The sequence below is a fragment of the Piliocolobus tephrosceles genome, chromosome 10 (genome assembly GCF_002776525.5).
Source record: "Piliocolobus tephrosceles isolate RC106 chromosome 10, ASM277652v3, whole genome shotgun sequence".
Taxonomy (NCBI): domain Eukaryota; kingdom Metazoa; phylum Chordata; class Mammalia; order Primates; family Cercopithecidae; genus Piliocolobus; species Piliocolobus tephrosceles.
The window spans coordinates 63381161-63402710 of NC_045443.1; the positions used below are offsets into that span (position 1 = coordinate 63381161).

Consider the following 21550-nt stretch of genomic DNA (forward strand, 5'->3'; position numbering starts at 1 on the left):
GATGGTCATGATGAATTTCAAATAGATGGGGAAGTACAATCCTACTGTGTGTCTAGAAAGAGGGGAATTCAGTATCAGTGGATACTAGCACTACCTGCTGTTTGTATGTATGTCTGTTGACTGAATGAAATCTAACATATCTTTATTATAATTTCTACTCCATATATAATTGTGTCTCTATGGTACTGTATTATTGACTCACATTTGTTGTCTTAACTCTATCATACCACTTCGGATCCCACTTTTACAAACAAAACAGACAAAATACTAGTTTAAACATTTACCAGGATAAATTAATATGGAGCACTTTCAATATAACTGTGAAACTGTCATTATCACGACTGCACCTTAATTACATCCTTTGCCTCATCACAGTAATTAAACAGATTACTAAATCTTTTTCCCTCCCCATTCCCCCAGTACAATGTTTAGGTTTTACTAATGATCACTTCACAGTGTGTTACTTGCCTTGATGCCAGTCAGGCACATTAAAACAAATGTATTTCGGACATGACTAGAAAACACATTATGGAACACAGGAAAAAAATCTTCCAAGTGAGAAGCATTATGTGTGAGATACTGAAAGGTATTGCTTCATGATTCAGATTAATTGATTTATTTAATAACCATTTCCTAGGATAACTTTCAAGGGGACATTGCAATGAAAGTTTAATTTATGGGAGATGAATAGTCATGTTTTCAGAAGAGAATGGTTAAGCTTCTGTTTAAAACCTCTAGTGGCATCTTGCTGACTTTGCCGTGGCCTCCTGAAACACTGCAAGTTCTGGCTGCCACCCACTTCCTCCCAGCCTCCTCTCACACCCATTCCTTATACCTTCAACTTCACTGACTGGCCACCAGCAATCCTGGAATCTCTCTAATTTTTTTTCCCAACTTTTTTCTCGATGACATTGACTTTTTGGAATATCCGAGTCAGTTGTTTTGTAGAATGTCCCATATTCTAGATCAGGTGTGGGCAAACTACAGCCTGTTTTTGTACAGTTGTAGAGCTAAGAATAGTCTTTAAATATTTAAAGGGTTATAGAAAAAGAAGAGGAAGAAGAGAAGGAAGGGGGAGGTGGAGGAGTATTATGTGATGGAGACCATATATAGCGTACAAAGCCTGAAATATTTACTATCTGTCCCTTTGCAAAAGAAAGTTTTCTCACCTCTGTTCTAGATCTTTCTGTTTCCTTATGGTATCATTTAGTTGGTACCTCACTTCCTTGGATTTGGCACAAATTGGAAATTAGGTCTATAACTGTGCTGTCTAATGTGGTAGTCACTAGACACATGGATTTCGAGCCCTTGAAATGTGACCAGTTCGAATCGAAGGGTGCAGTAAGGGTAAAATACAGACCAGATTTTAAAGACTTAGGATAAAAAAAAGAATGTAAAACATTTTGTTAATATTTTTTATATTGATTACCATGTTGAAATAATATTTTGGACATGTTAGATTAAATAAAATGTATCATTAAAATGTCACCTGTTTTTTTCAATGTGGCCTTTAGAAACTTTTAAATTACATATGTGGTTCATATGATATCTCTATTGAACAGTACTGGTCTAGAGCCTTGATTAAAATCAGGTTAAATACTTTTGGTAAGAATACCTAATAGCTAACTTTATGTATATCTTATTGCATCATAGCATGAAATACATATTAGCCGTGTCCCATTATTGACACTGTGTTTGATAACTTGATTAAAGGGTGAGTGATAAATATCTTCACTGTTTAGGTACATTTTTCCCTTTGCAATTCGTAATCTATTGCTGCCAGGAGACTATCAGTTCCCCAATGATGTTCATATCCTTTGGTGATACTTGCTTGAATCAGTTATCACATTGTGGGGTTGCAAAATGCTGGTTTCTATTTTTATAATTTCTTCTTAAAAAATTCTTATTAACTGGCATTTCTCTCTCTCTTTTTTAATCTATCATAATTAACATGTGAATTTTATTTACTCAGTATGTTATAATCAAGTGCAATCATTATTCCTTTTGATACTATGATTTTCCTTTTTTTTTTTTTTTTTTTTTTTTTTGAGGCGGAGTCTCGCTGTGTCACCCAGACTGGAGTGCAGTGGCGCGATCTCGGCTCACTGCAAGCTCCGCCTCCAGGGTTCACGCCATTCTCCCGCCTCAGCCTCCAAGTAGCTGGAACTACAGGCGCCCGCCACCACGCCTGGCTAGTTTTTTGTATTTTTAGTAGAGACGGGGTTTCACCGTGTTAGCCAGGATGGTCTCGATCTCCTGACCTCGTGATCCACCCGTCTCGGCCTCCCAAAGTGCTGGGATTACAGGCTTGAGCCACCGCGCCCAGCCTATGATTTTCCTTTTTTTGTTTTTGCTGCAGTGGCACCATCTTGCCTCACTGCAACCTCCACATCGCCGGTTCAAGCAATTCTCCTGCCTTAGTCTCCCAAGTAGCTGGGATTACAGGCACACACCACCATGCCCGACTGGTCCTTGCTTTTGAAAACAAAAAGTCACCCAGATTAAAAATCCAAGATTAGGCTGGGTGCTGTGGCCTGTAATCCCAGCACTTTTGGCAGGGGGAGGCAGAAAGATCACTTGAGGCCAGGAGTTCAAGATGACAGTGAGCTATGGTTGTGAGATTGAATTTTAGCACAACCCTGTCTAACAAACAAACAAACAAACAAAATTGAGATGGTGGGTGTGATCAGAGTTACTGGGGTTACATTGCTTTCAGGTCCTTTCAGTACACAGAACTAGATAATACATTTGAAGAAATCACAAGCCCATATTGATATTTTCAATTCCAGTTTAATGTTGTAGGAGCTTTTTTTTCAACCTATTTTATTTTACATTTGTATTTCTTTCCACATACATTTAAAACTTTTATTAAAATATGAATACATTTACTTATTTTCTTTATCCTACAATATATAATTTCAAAATTACACTAACAATATTACAACAAACATTAACCATAATGAGTAAAGTTTAAGATCATTTTGTAGATCTTTTGTCTGCAGAGTATAACCTACTAGAGGTGTACAGTCAGAGTAACTTAAAATATTTATCCAAAGTGTTGAAACATAACTTGAAATAATTATTTTCTCGTAGTAGTTATGCAATTCACTTGATAGACTTATTTGTTTCTGTTTGTGTTCAATTTTCTGTTTTACTTTTGTTTCTTTTATTTATTTTTTGAATGTGTAAAACATTTACATGATTCAGAAGTCAAACTATATAATAAATTAATCTCAGAGATTTTGTCCTTATCCCCTTTCGGTCCTATCATGTTTCCATCCCCTCTGTGGGTAACTATTTTCATCAATTTCTTCCCCCTCCTCCTCCCACCCCTCCTTCTCCTCCTTTATCTTCTGGCTTACTGCAGCCTCAACCTCCTGGGCTCATGCAATCCTCTCACATCAGCCTCCAGGGTAGCTGGACTACAGGCACACACCACCGTGCCTGGCTAATTTATTTATTTATTTTTTTGAGACAACGTCTTGCTATGTTGCCCAACCTGGTCTGAAACTCCTGGGCTCAAGCAATCCTCCTACCCTGGCCTCTCAAAGTGTTGGAATTAGAGGCACGAGCCACCATTCCTGGCTATTTTCATTCATTATCTTCTGGTTTATCTTTCTTGTGCTTTATTTTTTCAACACTGACACATACAAATAAAATGATATGCATTGTTTTACATCTTGCTTTCTCTTATTTAAAACAGTATCTTGGGAAACTACTCCCTACCAATTTGTAGCAATTTTTCTTTCTTTTTATTAAAAAAAAAGCTGAAGAATACGCCATTGTATGGATGTACTACAGTTTATTTCATTAGTCTCTTGCTGTTGAACATCTCTGCTATTTCCAATAATTTGCTCTTACAAAAATCACACAGTTGATAACCTACCTCTATGTTGTTTTGTGTTTTGGGAAGTGTAGCTTCAGGGTAGATCCAGGGATCTCAATTTTAGAACACATCCCAAGTGATTTTGATGCACAGTCAGATTTGAGTACCACTGATTACTATATATGATAAAAATGGTATCCAGAAAGCCAGAATTGTTAACTTTTTTAAAAAAAAAGAATGAGAAAACAATAGGTAAAGAAGATTATCATTCTAAATTCCTATCTACACTATCCAATAAAATGCAATTGAACTATATGAACTATATGAATAGAAGCGGAACATATAGTGGCCGGGTGCAATGGCTCACGCCTATAAGCCCAGCACTTTGGGAGGCCAAGGCCAGCCACTTGAGTTCTTGATCACTGATCATTTGAGTTCAGGAGTTCGAGACCAGCCTGGACACCATGGCGAAACCCCGTCTCTACGAAAAATTACAAAAAATTAGCCGGGCTTAGTGGTGTGAGCCTGTGGTCCCAGCTACTTGAGAGGCTGATATGGGAAGATCACTTAAGCCTGCTGGGAGGTTGAGGCCTCAGTGAACTGAGACGGTGCCAATATAGACCTGTCTCAAAAAAAAAAAAAAAAAAAAAAGGGAGGGGGAGTTGAACACCTGTGCTATGTGTAGTGTCTCACATCTGTAATTCTAGCACTTTGGTAGGCCTAAAGTCAAGAGGATCACTTGACTTTAGGAGTTCAAGATCAGTTTGAGCAATACAGTGAGACTTCGTCTCCAAAAAAAAAAAAAAAGAGAGAGAGAGAAAAAAGAAGTTTAACATCTAGAGATCTAGAGTCAATTCTTGTGCCCAAGTCATCATGTTGGTAACAACAATATCCCATGTATATACACATAAGTGACCCAGATTTGGGAAGCCAATGATAAGTTGCAGTTTAGATATGCTGAGTCTGAAGTAGCCAAGGGGCATCCAGTAGTGACTGACAGTGTTTAGGCAGTTGTTTGTATAGTTTGGAGATCAGATTAGGCTGAGTTATTAGCATGTAGGTGAAGGATGATTGAGGAAAGGCTTATAGAGCAAGAAGATGCTTAGGATGGAGCCTTGGGGAATACCAGTACTTATGAGGCAAGAAGAGGGGTCCAAGACTGTAAATAGCCAGAGAGGAAGGAGAAAAATCTGAGAGGGCAAGCTGCAAAAACCCAGGCAGCAGAATGCTGCAAGAAGAAAATACTCATCAGTATCAAATACTGCTGAGAGGTCAGGTAAAACAAAGGCTGAAAAGTATCCACTGTTTTTTGAAATGAAGAGGTCAGTAAGTGTGACATTTGTCAGAGGAGATTCAGTGTGGTGGAAACAGTAGCCATGTGAACGTCAAAGGAATTCAACCTCATATAGCCAATCCTTGGAAACACTGATGTTTTGTCAGCTGCAACAGGATTTCTTTTAAAAGCAACAAAAGTGGGCATTTTTCAATTGGTACACAAAGGAAAAAAAATCATTTTTTGTATTTTCTCCTATTCATTTTTCTTAAATACTTGGTGCTGGTTGTCGTTTATGTATATTTAAATATAGCATACGATGCTTTTGGATTTAGTAAATAGTGTATGTTTAGTTATTTCAGGATTATTATTAAGATACTAATCCGAAAATAAACAGTATCAATACAGTAATGTAGTAATATATTTATGGTATTTCTTAAAGAGTACCAAGACTTTCAAGTACTATCCCCATCAAGTAAGAGAATCATAGCCCCAGAATAGTTTTTAAAACCACGTTCTTTTCTCTTCTATTTCCCTTCCCCTTTTCCTGTCTATACTCTGGGCTGCAAAGAGATGCTTTTGCCCCACTGTCAACAGGTAGCCTAGCTTAAATTTAAGCCCAGCTTAAATAAGTTTGGGAGACCAGGGCGTACTCACAGAGGAAAGGATGAAAAGAATTTTGAATGTCATCTAATCCAGTGGTGTCCAAATCTAGCTGAATATCAAAATGGACAGCCCGGAATGTACATTAAAAAGACAATTCTGGGTTCTTGCCCTAGATCCGATTCCAGAAGGGCATCTGCTATACTTTCGTTTTGGGGAGGTTGGGGCGGGGCTTGCTTTTCCGGGTTCTTCAGGCTCAGAAGTGGACTTTCTCTGCGTTCTTTCTCCGCAGGAGATGCCATGCACTGGCGGTTCTGCAGGTGGCGACGCCTATCACTCCCCAGTGCTGATCTCGTCCCGGCACCTTCCTGATCCTCACCTAGCTCCGAAACGAGCGGAAGCCCCGCCCATCTACCCGCCCCGCGCTCTCCCTTCCCCGCCCCTAATCCTTCTGGCTCCGCCCCTTCCACACGCCCTCCCCAAGGCAATTCTTGGAAACTTGGGGCGGAGCTTAGCTACCGCCCGGTTTTCGCGTAAGCTGGCGGCCACCAGGCCGTTCCCGGAAGTTGATGGCCTTACAGTCGTGGAACTGATTGGCTGATCATGACCGTGCAGTTAGCCAAGGTTTTTCCGAGTTGGTTTGGGTTGAGTTCAGGAGAAGCATGGCCAGGTCGAGTGGGTACCTGCGCCAACTTCAGGGACCTCTGCTTCCACCCAAGGATCTGGTGGAGGAGGACGAAGACTACCTAAACGACGACGTGCAGGAGGATGAAGACTCCGTGTTCGTCGACGCCGAAGAGCTCTGCAGTGGGGGCGTAAAGGCTGGCAGCCTCCCCGGGTGCATCCGCGGTAAGTCCCCTGCCCCGGGGATGGGGTTGGGGGGTCCAACATAGCGCGTCCCATTCTGGCTTTGCCCTGAGCAAGGCACCCAGTCGCTGCTAACAGATTTAGCTTCTCAGTGGTCTAGCTGCTTCATCCTACTTAGGGTAAAATTTTAACTATAATGGTAGCAGTGACTTTAACTGGACACATGCTATTGTTTGGACGAACGGAGGCAGGATGGTGCACTTCCGGGTTCTTCTTCACCACCAACTCTTCCCGTGTGTGCGAGAATGCAGCTGACGCCGGGGAAGGTGCAGATTAATCAGGCATGCACCAGGTGATGTCAATCCGAGGAGACCAAGATTTACCTGGTGGCACCTGCGGAGCCCCCCCTCCCCCGACATGCCCGTGCGCCGCCTATTGCCCTTCCACTCCTAGAAAAGTCGCTCCCAGCAGATGCGCCGGGGGCGGGCTTTCTCAGCCCCCACTCTTGTCGGGACTGTATTAGAAACTCCACCCTCCCCCCCCCCCAGCTCCGGTCCCTGAAGCTAGATGACCAAAGAATAAATTTGCAGTTTTGCTTTTAGCCTTGCCTACTCGCTGGTTCTTTTGTGCCCACTCTGGTGGTCTTAGAAAAACAAATCCGCTATGTGTTAAGCTTGCTGTATTAATTATTCTCATTTATAATGTTCATCTTTCGAGGTAGTTTTACACTTGAGGAAACAGTGTATGTTGAGTCTCTATTTCCACCCAGAATCTGAAAATTTATTTTTCTTTCTGACCGCTTATCCTCAAGTTCTATAGAATGAGAACTTGTAACTATTAATCCTATATTGCCTGGAGTCAAATACGTGGTTCTTCCTCAGCTTCTTGGAAAAACAGAACAGGCGGGGTGCAGTGGCTCACGCACTTTGGAAGGCCGAGGCAGATGGATCACTTGAGGTCAGGAGTTTGAGACCGGCCTGACCAAAATGATGAAACCTGTCTCTAGTAAAAAAGAAAAACAACAACAACAACAAAACTACAAAATTAGCCGGGCGTGATGTCGCACACCTGTAATCCCAGCTACTTGGGAGGCTGAGTCAGGAAAATTGCCTGAACCCAGGAGGTGGAGGTTGCAGTGAGCTGAGATCGCGCCATTGCATTCCAGCCTGTGCAACAGGAACGAAACTCCATCTCAAAAACATAATAACAGTAATAATAAAGAAAGAAAAGAAAAACAAAACAAAACACAAGAAACACCTCAGTGCACAGATGATTATTAACTAGTGTTAGTAACCTTGTGGTTCGGGTAAACCTTGTGTAAGTAGTGTCCTGTGCTATAAGATAGTTTTCTGTGCTATAAGTTATACCTGTTATGTGTACTTTGTGACTGAGACTTAAAATATTTTAATGTGCAGACCAGTGCTGTTCAGGAGAACTTTCCATGATGATGGCAGTGTTTTATATCTGCACTGTCTGGTATAATAGCCACTAGCCATATGTAACTGTTTAGAACTTGAAATACAGCTAGTGTAACTGAGGAGACAAATTTTTAGTTTTATTACATTTTAATGTAAATAGCCACGTGTAGGTGGACAGTACAGATTTAAGCAGAAAAGTTTCAAGTATTTGTGGAGGGCTTAGTCATTCATTCTAAAGTATCGACTGACTAGCATGTTTGGTGCTGGGAAAACCTACAGAAATGTAATAACAAGGTTGCAGTCTTTTTTTTTTTTTTTTTTTTTTTGAGACGGAGTCTTGCTCTGTCGCCCGGGCTGGAGTGCAGTGGCCGGATCTCAGCTCACTGCAAGCTCCGCCTCCCGGGTTTACGCCATTCTCCTGCCTCAGCCTCTCCAGTAGCTGGGACTACAGGCGCCCGCCACCTCGCCGGGCTAGTTTTTTGTACTTTTTAGTAGAGACGGGGTTTCACCGTGTTAGCCAGGATGGTCTCGATCTCCTGACCTCGTGATCCGCCCGTCTCGGCCTCCCAAAGTGCTGGGATTACAGGCCTGAGCCACCGAGCCCGGCCCAAGGTTGCAGTCTTAATGAAGCTTACCTTCTAGTGTATTAAACAAACATTCTTTAATCACAGAAGTAACTATAATGTTACTAAATGCTTAGGAGGAATGCTAAATAGTGCTTTGAGAGGTTTTATACATGAGATTCAGGGAAGACTTTTCTAAGTAAGTGACAGTTAAGCTGTGGTCTGTAGTAAATGTAGTAAACAGTAAGGGGGAGATCAGTTAAGGCAGATGGAATAACTTGAGTGAAGGGCCATGGCATTTTAAAGAAACTGCATGAAGGCCAGTATTGGCTGAAGTCAGAGTAGCAGAGAGGGGACTGGTTTTAGAAGAGGAACAGCAGACACCTGCTGTGTACTGTGCTTGCCTTTTGGAATACAAAGACAAATGCAACAGTGTCCTGTTTTAGTATTTACAGTGTAGTAGAGGCAGACAGAAAAAGAGGTAGGCAGAATGCAGTGTTACAGGCACCCTAACAGACATCTTTAGAGAGTGCTGTAGGGAGATAAAAGATAGTGGTAAGTTTGATAAAACTTTGAGAAAATGGTTTCTAAATAATCTCCAGAGTTAACTTTGGGTTTTTGTTTGTTTGTTTTTTTTAGTTTTAATTCCTGATGAAAACACACAAGAGACATGTAAAGTGTTGGGACGTTTTCCGATAACAGGTGCTTGGTGGAGAGTGAAGGTACAAGTAAAGCCTGTGGTGGGATCAAGGAGCTATCAATATCAAGTTCAAGGATTTCCGTCTTACTTTTTGCAGTCTGATATGTCACCACCAAATCAAAAACATATGTGTGCTCTCTTTCTTAAAGAGTGTGAGGTCTCCAGTGATGTTATTAATAAATTTTTAACATGGGTAAATGAGGTATCAAACTACAAAAACCTAAACTTTGAAAATCTTAGGGAAACACTAAGAACTTTCCACAAGGAAACTGGAAGGAAAGATCAAAAGCAGCCTGCACAGAATGGTCAGGAGGAGTTGTTCCCAGACAATGAGATGAGTCTTCCTCTGGAAAACAAAAGTAAGTGTGATTGTTATCATCAAGTTTCAGTGAAATTGACATACTTAATGACTACAGTGTTTAAAATATTACCACTAGCATAGTATTCCTTTTAAAAATCCATTTGGTGAAAAATGTGTTTATGTTGCTTTTGGAGTATGCCATTGATATTTCAGGTTTCTCATCTGTAACATGAAGGGATTATATGAGCTGATCTTTAAAATCCTTCTGGTTCCTTTCCACCTCTAAAATTGTGATTTTATCTCTTTCTCTAACTTTTGTACTCATAGAGATTACCTTGAATCATTAATAAAAAAAAAAATCAGTTGCTGGCCAGATATAGTGGCTGCTCATGCCTCTAATCCCAGCACTTTGGGAGACTGAGGCAGGAGGATCACTTGAGCGCAGGAGATCGAGACTAGCCTGAGCAATATAGTAAGAACTTGTCTCTACAAAAAAACTTTTAAAAATTAGCCAGGTGTGGTGACACATACCCGTAGTCCCAGCTACTTGGGAGGCTGAGGCAGGAGGATCACTTGAGCCCAGAAAATGGAGGCTGCAGTGAGCCATGATTGCACCACTATACTCCAGCCTAGGTGACAGTGAGACACTGTCTCAGTTTAGAAAAAGAAAAAAAATCACTTGTAAATTATTCTGTTTAAAGAGATAGAGAAGAACAACAAGGATATGAATAATATATTTAGGAAATACTTCAGTCCAAAATGGTTTCAGATAATTTTTAATATGATTTGTTATCTGGGCATTCATATATATGGAATATTTTGTTTCCTAATTGTATCAAATAAATTTGATGGTATATCAATGAATGACTTCAGTGACAAAAGATTATGATTATAGAAAATTATTATAAAGGTTACTATGTAAATTATTTATTTTATATCCTTAGCTTTAAATTTATATAATTGAGTCAGAATTTTTGTTCTGTTGTAGTGCAGACAGTAGGAAACAAAAGGCTAAGAAATCATTATTTAAGCATTTAAAGAACATAAATTTTGGTGTTAAACACAATGAAAACCATCTCAGTACAAAAGCAATTGTCATAATATGATCAAAATTGTCTTACTAGTTAAGGCAAATGTACTAATCTGTCTTTGGCGTGGATTTCTTGAATTGGTTGTGCAAAATGAGAAAGTACTTCAAATCAGTCATTCTTTGGGTTCATTTATGTTTTACTTTGTTCTTTTCTGATATTTTGTAGTTCCATTTAGAAATGTAATGACAGCTTTGCAGTTTCCGAAAATAATGGAATTCCTTCCAGTTCTTCTGCCTCGACACTTTAAATGGCTCATAGGGTCAGGTTCTAAAGAGACGTTGAAAGAGATAGAAGAGATTTTAGGTACACATCCATGGAAACTTGGATTTAGTAAAGTAAGTAAAACATTTGCTCAGCATATAGTAATCTTGTGTAAGGCATGGTTTCAAATTTGGCAATTTTTCCTTTCTCTTTCAAAGGAAAAAAATTTGTGTGGACCCCAGTACTTATTTATTTTTATTCAAATGTTGCAACTGTACATAAACTTCTTATGGCTATAGCATAAGAACATTTTATAAGTCGTTATGCAACTTACAGAGTTGCATACATTTGTAATGGAAAAAATTGATGACATTCAAATTATCGGTATTAATTTAGTTGTATAATTTAATGTGACCAATGTCCTGTAATTAAATTGTCATTTGCAACTTGAATATAGATCTCATTGAAGTCAAAAGCTCTTACAAATTTGGCAAGTCCATTCTGCTGTGCAACTCAATTTCCCACTTCCAGTTTGAACTGTTGACAATTTTCATTATTCATGTGATATATCGTGATGCCATTTGATTTTTATTTTGTACAATAACATCATTTACAAATAAATCCACTTCTGTTCTTATTATTAGAGACTATGAGTAGTAAAGGGACACACTGAGGCTCCAGTGGTATTGGAAACCAAATGTGGTACTTAATCTTGGTAGTTCTTGGTAATAAGGTGGTTTTCCAAAGAAAAATACAATTGAGAAACTCTGAGAAAATTCTTGGAACCTCAAGAATGTTTGCACATGCTGAGTTTGAGAAATACTGGAATAAGGAATTTTTCCCTTACATAAAATGTCTATAAATTCAGTATGCTTTTAAAGATGAGATTCTGGAACATGAGATTATTATATATATTTATTCAGTGGAGAAGAATGGAAGAGCAATGATATGTAAAAGGCAGATAATAATAGTTTACCTTTTTGTTTAAAAAAACCCTGTAAAATCCAATGTTCTTTATAGAGATATTAAGAAGGAAAGATCGTTTTTTAGCTCTTTAGAAGTCTTTGGAGCCTGTTCACATTTCAAGAATAAATTATATAACATTTTATTATTAACATACACATTGTGTTAGGCTAATATAATAGAGTAAACATTTATTGAGACCTTAGCAGTGTAGAACGGAGATGCAGTCAAGCCCTTACTCTCACTCTTGCTAGGCTCACTATCTTTCTGGTGAAGCACAGACTTTGCATTTTTCTTTGTGGTCAAATGAGTTTGAGGCTATATCTATCAAGATCCTAGGGCCAGCCTTCTTCCCTCTCTGCCACTATCCCTTTCTCTCTACCTCTTTTTTTTTTTTCCCACCCAGGCTAGAGTGCAATGGTGTGATCTCTGCTCACTGGAGTCTCCGCCTGGTTCAAGTGATTCTCCTGCCTCAGCTCCTGAATAGCTGGGATTACAGGCATGTGCCACCACACCCAGCTAATTTTTGTATTTTTAGTAGGCACAGGGTTTCACCATGTTGGCCAGGCTGGTCTTGAACTCCTGTCCTCAAGTGATCTGCCCACCTTGGCCTCCCAAAGTGCTGGATTACAGGCATGAGCTACCGCACCTGGCCTTCTACCTCCTCTGACAAAAAAAAAAAAAAAAAAATTAAAGCATTACATATCAGCTACTGTATTTTCTGCCTTCTAGATGAAGTGAACACCTGTTTAAGGAGCTGTTGAAGTCCCAGATCCTCTCCCCATTGTGGGTATTAAGTGATTACTGCTTCCCACCCTAGCAAGAGTATAGAGATTGCTCTTGCCTGATGCCATTCAGCTGAGAGCATCCAGGCTTGGGGATACCAGGTGAGGATAAGGCAGAGATTATCTGGTGGTGACTCAGGTTTTTCATTAGGGAACAGTCCTTTCCCTCTCCCCATGTCAGGATCTGGAAGTGTTTTCTCCTGTCCAGTCACTCTTCTCAGAGAAGAATGGTACATGGAGAGTTTAAGCCTAGTTGCAGCATTCTGGGACTCATGAGAGAAAAGGAGGCCTGAGGTCCCACCATTCAGCATGTAAACCACTATCCAAGTATTGTGTTAGTTTGCTGGGGCTGCCAGAACAAGTACTGCTGACTGGATGGCTTAAACAACAGAAATTTTTTTGTCTTACAGTTCTGGAGGCTACAAGTCTGGGTTGATTTCTTCCAAGGCTTCTCTCCTTGGCTTGTAGATGGTTATTATCTCTCATTATGTCTTCACATGGCCTTCCTTTTTTGCTAGTCTATGTCCTAATCTCTTCTTCTTATAAGAATACCAGTCATATTAGAGTAGGGCCCATCCAGAGGACCTCATCAATGAGGTGAATGGTCCCCTTTAACCTTAATTACCTCTTTAAAACCCTGTCTCCAAATATAGTCACATTCTGAGGATATTGGGGGTTAGGACAGGACATCAACATATGAATTTTGCGGGGGACACAGTTCAGCCCATAAAAGGTATGGAGGGCTCAGGAGTGATGTCTCCATCAAGGAAAAATGGAGCCGATAGATGATGTGCTCAGTAGATTATAGTGAAGGGAGTTCTGTATCTCTTCTATAGAGTTTAGGCAGAATTGTTGATAGACACGTAGAAAACTAAAGCCAAGAAAATGAGGCAGATGTTAACTTCATGATACACACTGAGTTCAACACAAAACTTAATGTAACAGAGTACATCCTGTCACTCAGCTGTGAATCCTATTTGCATAAGCATAGTAAATACCTATTTAACCAAAATTGAACAAAATGTATACTACAACATTTTTCAAATATAGGAACCAAAGAAACACCTGTGGAGGTAATGGTATAAAATAGAATGACCTTCCATAGAGATAGACTTTCCATATTAAGGAGTTAATAATAAATATCTAAAATCTTTTAAAAATCAAGGAAAAATATCTACAGTACTTAAAAATATGGAGGTAAATTCTGGAAGAAATAACTAAAGTGTTGGAGATGTCGCCTTTAGAAGGCATGTGAAGAGATAAGGAAAGGATTCATATTTTTTGTGATAAGCCTTATAGTATTATTTCACTTTTAAAACTGTGTGTTAGTGTAATAAAATATAATTTTTATTTAAAAATTTTACAGATCTCTAATTACAGTGTAGCCAATTTAAAAATTAGTGATCTATGGTATTTTCTGCAAATTTCATTGAAGTTCATGTCTTCTGGGATTTAAAAAATTATTAATAAAGAACATATTCATAAACACTTATGATGTTTATAAACCAACCTGAACTTTATTTCTTAAAGATAACCTACAGAGAGTGGAAACTGTTGCGATGTGAGGCAAGTTGGATAGCATTTTGTCAGTGCGAGTCTCTTCTCCAGCTGATGACTGATTTGGAGAAGAATGCATTAATAATGTATTCCAGACTGAAGCAGATATGTAGAGAACATGGACACACATATGTTGAAGTGAATGACTTAACTTTGACATTGTCAGATCATATGTCATTTCATGCTGCTTCGGAGTCTCTGAAGTTTTTGAAGGATATTGGTGTGGTGACATATGAGAAGGCCTGTGTCTTCCCTTACGACCTTTACCAGGCTGAAAGAGCCATCGCCTTTTCAATTTGTGACCTGATGAAGAGGCCTCCTTGGCGTTTATGTGTCGATGTCAAAAAGGTGCTTGCTTCTATTCACACCACAAAACCTGAGAATTCAAGTGATGATGCACTGAATGAGAGCAAACCTGATGAAGCAAGATTAGAAAATCCTGTGGACGTTGTGGATACACAGGACAGTGGTGACCATATTTGGACTAATGGGGAAAATGAAATTAATGCAGAAATAAGTGAAGTTCAGCTGGATCAGGATCAGGTTGAAGTTCCACTGGATCGGGATCAGGTGGCTGCTTTGGAGATGATTTGCTCCAATGCTGTGACAGTCATAAGTGGGAAAGGTGGATGTGGGAAGACCACAATCGTTAGCCGTCTTTTTAAGCATATAGAGCAGTTGGAAGAAAGAGAAGTAAAAAATGCCTGTGAAGATTTTGAACAAGACCAGAATGCTTCAGAAGAATGGATTACCTTTAGTGAGCAAAGTCAGCTAGAGGCGGGCAAGGCTATAGAAGTTTTGCTCACAGCACCTACAGGGAAAGCAGCTGGCTTACTAAGACAGAAAACTGGTCTGCATGCCTACACACTGTGTCAGGTAAAACCTTTGACATTTCATCTGTAGATAAAACATTTGTTGGCTGGGTGCAGTGGCTCACGCCTATAATCCCAGCACTTTGGAAGGCTGAGGTGGGCAGATCACAAGGTCAGGAGATGGAGACCATCCTGGCTAACACGGTGGAACCCCATTTCTACTAAAAATACAAAAAATTAGCCAGGCATGGTGGCATGCACCTGTAGTCCCAGCAACTTGGGAGGCTGAGTCAGGAGAATTGTTTGAACCCAGGAGGCGGAGGTTGCAGTGAGCCAAGATTGCGCCACTGCACTCCAGTCTGGACAATGGAGCGAGACTCTGTCTCAAAAAACAAACAAACAAAATTTACCTTAAAGACAAACGTATTTCTTAAAGCAATCGGTAGGTATTTATTGAATGTCTCCTGGGTCCCTGTCTTGCAGTAACTAATCATTTAGATCAATGCTTTTCAAAACAGCCAGTCTGTAAATTGTTACCAGTTTGCACGAGAAAGGAGCTAATGGTAGAAGTAAATCAGCGCACTGCTTCCTTCCTTGAGAAAGTCTCATGGGGAAAAAAAAAACAAAACAAAACTATTGGGTCCAGTGCTGTGGTTCCTGCCTGTAATCCCAGCACTTTGGGAGGCCAAGGTGGGAGGATCACTTGAGCTCAGGAGTTTGAGACTTGCTTGGGCAACATAGTGAGACCCCCATCTCTACAAAAAATGTAAAAATTAGGTGGGCATGGTGGCATGCACCTGTAGTTCCAGCTACTCAGGAGGCTGAAGTGAGAGGATTGTTTGAGGCTATGAGGTCAGGGCTGCAGTGAGCCGTGTTTACACCACTGCAGTCCAGCCTGGGTGACAAGGTAAGACCCTGTCTAAAAACAACAACAAAAAAATCAGTCCCACTAGAGTGTAGGCGTAATGATACAGTTAGTTTAGATCCTGGTACAATATCTGTTTCTCATGGGGGCTGGTTACAAACATGTCACAGTCCATAGACCACATTTTGAGTAGCACTGGAAATGGAAGTAAAAGGCTTATATTTTGTAGGATGAAAGTGAGGACTTTGCTCATCTGGTATAAATCTTTATTTCTTCCACCTGGAACAGTGCCTGACAAATAGTAGTCACACAATAAAAATTTCAAATAAATTAACATTCTTGAGAAAAAAAAAGTATTGGCTATAATTAAGAATCATGGAGTTTAAGCTTGTAAAGAGTTGGAGAGGTTCCTCTAGCCCTAGCCCTGACCTGCCATTTTATAAAGAAACTTGGTAGTTGGAAGATTTCTAAAGAAGGTAATCATTGAATTGAACTCCAAGGACCATGGAGACTCAGGTGAGGAGAAGGACATTGGAATTACAGGAAAGGCCTTTGCAAACGCATTGAGGACTATGATCATAGTGTACATAGAGGGTTTTGAGGTGACTTCCTTGACTGGAATGAAGCCCGTGTCTGACAGAATAGTGGAAATTGAACTTGGGTTAGACAGTTAATTCGAGCTTTAAAGTTTGTAAAGTATTTTGACTGATCTCATTACATGCTTGATAAAGTGATGTTATCTCCACATTTACAGAAGAGCCAGTTAAAGTTTGGGGATGTTAAACATCTTGCCCAGGATCTCAGTTAGGTATAGAACTAGGACTTGAAATGGCCTTCCAGCTTGTTGTTCTTTCCATGGCGTCATTATTTCCTCATTTATTACAGATGCTGCACACTAACAATGAAACTTGAACTTGGTCTCCTAGGGAGCCATTTAGGTTCCTAAGCAAGAAAGTGAAATAAAGAAGTTTTAAGGAAGATCTTATCGAGTCGTAGAGCCATGAGCCGCTTATCATATCTTGCCTATTACCTCTGTTTATCACATGAATGAATGGAGACCTAGAGAAGTTCAGTGTAGCATATCGGTAGGAGAGTTTTCTGATCAGTTTATGATTTTTTTGTTGTTGTACTATGCCTTCATGTCTGATTAGTCTGAAGGATTGAATTAGAAGGGGACACCTGAAAGGGATTATTACCAAGTTTGATCCGATGTATCAATTCTGATTAGTTGGTATATCTTAATATCTGCTTGGGGTGCTGAGAGAATATTTCTGAAGCTATGTTTAGGCTCAGGAGAGAGTGTAAGAGCACAGAAAGAGCACTGGAGTGCCATTTATCATCCTTGGACTAGGGTTGCCAGATTTAGCAGATAAAAATATGAATACTTTTTTAGTGTAAGTATGTATCAAATAATTCATTGACTTGCTTATACTAAAAAGTCATTTATTGTGTATTGGAAGTTCAAATTTAACTGAATGCCCTGTATTTTATGAGGCAATCCCATCCTGGGATTGTGTGGGGGGGAACCTGGCTGCAAAGCTATTGGAGTCATCAAGGTGCTGATAGATGGAGCCTGTATTGAGCTGATAGCACTGGAAATACAGTGAAAAGTGTCAGCATTTTTAAGATAATAAATTGAATATATTAAATAACAGAAAAGAAATGGCTAATTCCGAATGTTGTGAGACATGGCTACTGCAAGCACAGGGGGTTTTGGTGAAGGGAATTGATGGATTTGGATAGGAAATATGAAGGCTTTACTTAATACACATGTTGAATCTAGTTTTAGTGGGAAAATTAGATGAAGATGTGATATGATACCATTTAGAAAATCTGTACTTAATACAGATTGAAAATTTGAAATGCTCCAGTGAGCGTTTTCTTTGAGTGTTATGTCAGTGCTTAAAAAGTTAAGGATTTTGGATTTTGAATTTGTAGATTAGGGATACTCAACCTATAAATGTTCATACTGATGACATAGAAACATTTTTGGAATGACATACACTAAAATATTGAATGTTCTCTGGTTGTAATTTTATAACCGTTTTTTTCTCATCTATATTTAAAAAATAATAAATAGTATTACATTTGTAGTAAAGAATGTTGTTTTTTGTTTGTTGTTGGGGGTGGTGTGGTGGTAGTTTTTAAAAAGTTGAGGTGTGGAAGTTTGGAATACTTAAAAGGAAAAGTAGTATTTTCATAATTAGATTGAGAAAGCGCTGCTTTTATTTCAGAATGGAGTACTATGGTTGAGAGAAGGGGAGGGCTTCAGTAGCATGTCTCAGATGGCCACAAGGTTTATTTGGGAATGGAAAAGAATAGGGAGCTTCCTGTGTTTAAGAACGATGAGAGAAGTGTTGAGATTTTGGAACAATCTGACTTTTTTTTTCATTTTTAGGTTTATTTGATCTGTCTGTTCTGCATGTTCAACCCTATAACTTTTGTGTTTCTCTACTTCCCACCCACCCCTGCCAATTTAAGAGTTTTGCCTTAAAATAACTTGCTATTAATTACTGGTTTTGTAGATTTTATAACCTGACTTTAGGAATGCCATACTTTGCTTGTAGGTCAATTATAGCTTCTATTCATGGAATCAAACAGTGATGACCACAAACAAACCATGGAAATTTTCTTCGGTTAGAGTTCTGGTTGTGGATGAAGGGAGTTTGGTGTCTGTAGGAATCTTCAAATCGGTCTTAAATTTATTGTGTGAGCACTCCAAACTTTCTAAGCTTATTATCCTTGGTAAGTTAAAATATTGTTGGAATTCTGATGTTTATTTCAAAGTATTGTGGTTAGTTGGTTGTGTACACCACTTAGTTGGTTGTTTACACCAGAACTGATACTAATGCTACACTAAGTTAAATCTGACCACTCTCCTAATCAGCTTGGGTTGTTCTGTTTTGGCCAGGATATTAGCAGGCTAGGATGTGAATGAAATAGGGTTGTGAAGGGTTACTGCTGATCACCTAAATGATGGCTATTAATATAGTAAAAGTGCCACAGATTCAGAGTAAATCAGGATGTGGATCATTTGGAAATAATAAAAAGTTTGAATTATAGACCACTTAAAAGTAATTTTATGATTCTAAGCTAATAAGTTAGACCTCGCTAGCCTCTTAAGTTCTTCCAATTCTGATAAGATTCAGTTAGGTTCTCTTGGGTTGTCATGCTTTGTAGAACATACGATTTAGTGGAGAAAAAAATAAAATCACAATTGGAGAATCAAGTTGTATATAAAAACTATTTTTTTTTTAGGTACTTGAGGATGTATTTTAAGCAGTTGATTCTATTAATGGCTTAAGCCTTATCTCTGCTTCCCCCAGTACATGTTTTTCTTATATTTAGGGCTTATTTGTTGCAAGCAAAAAATATTTTTAATAGAGCAGAACATCACTATAAGATTACTGGAATGTATCTGTTATCAAATGCATGTATTTGTTGTATATTTTGTACACTTATTTTATCTATTTGAGGCTATAGATTCTTCCACATTCAGTAAGACATTGAACATGATTGAAAAAGGGACTAACTACAATGTCTAAGGCTCATTCCCCCCCCCCCCCCCAATATGTTGACTAAAACATATGCCTCTACCCAGTTTCCTTGTGGTTATAGGTATGAAAGATGTTCAATTTAGATTTTGTCACCTTATTGTGTTACTACTATTTTTATATCTTATACTGTTTAAATGTTGTTTTTTGTAAAATATTTAACTTTAAACTCTTAAATAATTTTAAACAATCTTGGGGGTATTTTTTTTCAGAGTAAGTCTTCCTACTATATCTTTTTTTTTTTTTTCTTTTAGGTGACATTAGACAGTTACCCAGTATTGAACCTGGTAACTTGCTGAAAGATCTTTTTGAGACTCTAAAGTCAAGAAATTGTGCTATTGAGCTAAAGACAAACCATAGAGCAGAATCTCAGCTAATTGTGGACAATGCTACAAGGTATAATATTACTAAGAGTTTGCATTTTCTGTCTCTTGTATTAGAAATTTTAAAAAATGGCATTTGAATTAGAATGATTTAGTACAATACATTTACTATACCTTTTAGCAAAACTCTTCCATCCTTCAACTATAATCCTTTTGCCCTACAGTTAGAAAAGCAAAGTTAATGTTTTTCATTACTGGTCCAGCATATGTTATTATTGAAATTTAAAAATGGATGAGGTTTCCTGATTTTAAAAGTATGTATATGAATTAAAATTGTATTAAGCTTAAGGACTAGAATAAGCCCAAGGGGAATAGATATTTGGAAATACATGCAAGGGAGAATTGGGGAAGAAATATCCCCTAATTTTTTTGGGAGAAAGCTGAAAGCAAAAGAATTGAATGTGGTATTTCACTCCTAGATGAATCCTAGAGGCACCCATGGCATCTTACTTCCCTTAAATAGAAAAGAACCCTTCGCTTCCTTTCATCTTTGCATAAGCCTTTGGAGTTATCCTCTGTCAGCTCAGACATTTGATTTCTCCATAATCCATACATATGAAAATCACAGTCATTATTATTTCATGATATTTATTTTAATACAGTCATGCGCCACATAGTGTTCAGTCAACAACAGATTGCATCTATGACAGTGGTGCCATAAGATTATAAAACTATACTTTTACTGTACCTTTTCTATGTTTAAATATGTTTACATACACAAATACCACTGTGTTACAATTGGGTACAGCATTCAGTACAGTAACAGGCTGTGCAGGTTTGTACCCTAGGAGCAATAGGCTGTACCATATAGCCTAGATGTGTAGCCTAGGCTATACCATCTAGGTTTGTGTAAGTGCACTCTATGCTATTCACACAACAATGAACATTGCCAAATGATGCATTTCTCAAAACATATCCCTATCATTAATCGGTGTGACTGTATTAAAATCTCTAGATACAATGGGACCTTTGAATACTGAGTCTATGTTAGTCATTGTACCAAAATGTATCTCTGGTTTTTACTCTTTTTTACAAAATGTTTTGTTGCTTGAACATCTCCTAAGTAGCAGAAACTAGAAGAAGAGTGTACAATCTCTTGGCTTCCCTGGGCCACACTGGGAGAATTGTCTTAGGCCCCACATAAAATACACTAACACTAATGATAGCTAATAAGCTAAAAAAAAAAAAAAAAAAAAAAATCCTAAGCCGGGCACGGTGGCTCATGCCTGTAATCCCAGCACTTTGGGAGGATGAGGCAGGCGGATCACCTGAGGTCAGGAGTTTGAGACCAGCCTGGCCAACCCAGTGAAACCCCATCTCTATTAAAAATACAAAAAATTAAATTAGCTGGGCGTGGTGGCAGGCATCTGTAGTCCCAGCTACTTGGGAGGTTGAGGCAGGAGAATGGCGTGAAGCTGGGCGGCGGAGCTTGCAGTGAGCTGAGATCGCGCCACTGCACTCCAGCCTGGGCAGCAGAGCAAGACTCCATCTCAACAACAACAACAACAACAACAACAACAACAACAAAAATTAGCTGGGCATGGTGGTGGGTGCCTGTGATCCCAGCTACTCGGGAGGTTGAGGCAGGAGAATGACTTGAACCCTGCCTGGATAAGAAGTTGCAGTGAGCCGAGGTCGCACCATTGCACTCCAGCCTGGGTGATAGAGCGCGACTCTGTCTCAAAAAATTGTAAAAAAAATCTCATAATGTTTTAAGAAAGTTTATGAATTTGTGTTGGGCTGCATTTAAAGCCATACTTGGCCTCATGTGGCTCGTGGGCCAGACAAGCTTGAACTAGAATATTGAAAACCTACTTTCTCTAAGCCTCTGTCTACCTTGGTGGATAA

At 39.0% G+C, this 21550-nt stretch overlaps 1 protein-coding gene across 3 annotated transcripts in view; it reads left to right on the forward strand.

Annotated features, from left to right (window-relative positions):
• The first annotated feature begins 6252 nt into the window (after positions 1-6252).
• HELB (DNA helicase B) overlaps positions 6253-21550 on the forward strand; it is a 72370-nt gene continuing 57072 nt past the window's right edge. For 2 of the 3 annotated variants that reach the window (XR_002734297.1, XM_023225076.2), the window contains exons 1-6: positions 6365-6551; positions 9130-9549; positions 10748-10917; positions 14062-14964; positions 18333-18510; positions 19574-19715. Coding sequence is in view for 2 of the 3 variants with exons in the window: in XM_023225076.2 (XP_023080844.1) it covers positions 6365-6551; positions 9130-9549; positions 10748-10917; positions 14062-14964; positions 18333-18510; positions 19574-19715 (2000 nt within the window). In the remaining variant the exon portion in view is untranslated. Of the gene's footprint in view, positions 6552-9129; positions 9550-10747; positions 10918-14061; positions 14965-18332; positions 18511-19573; positions 19716-21550 lie in introns of all 3 variants that reach the window. The other variant, XM_023225075.2, reaches the window with a different exon arrangement.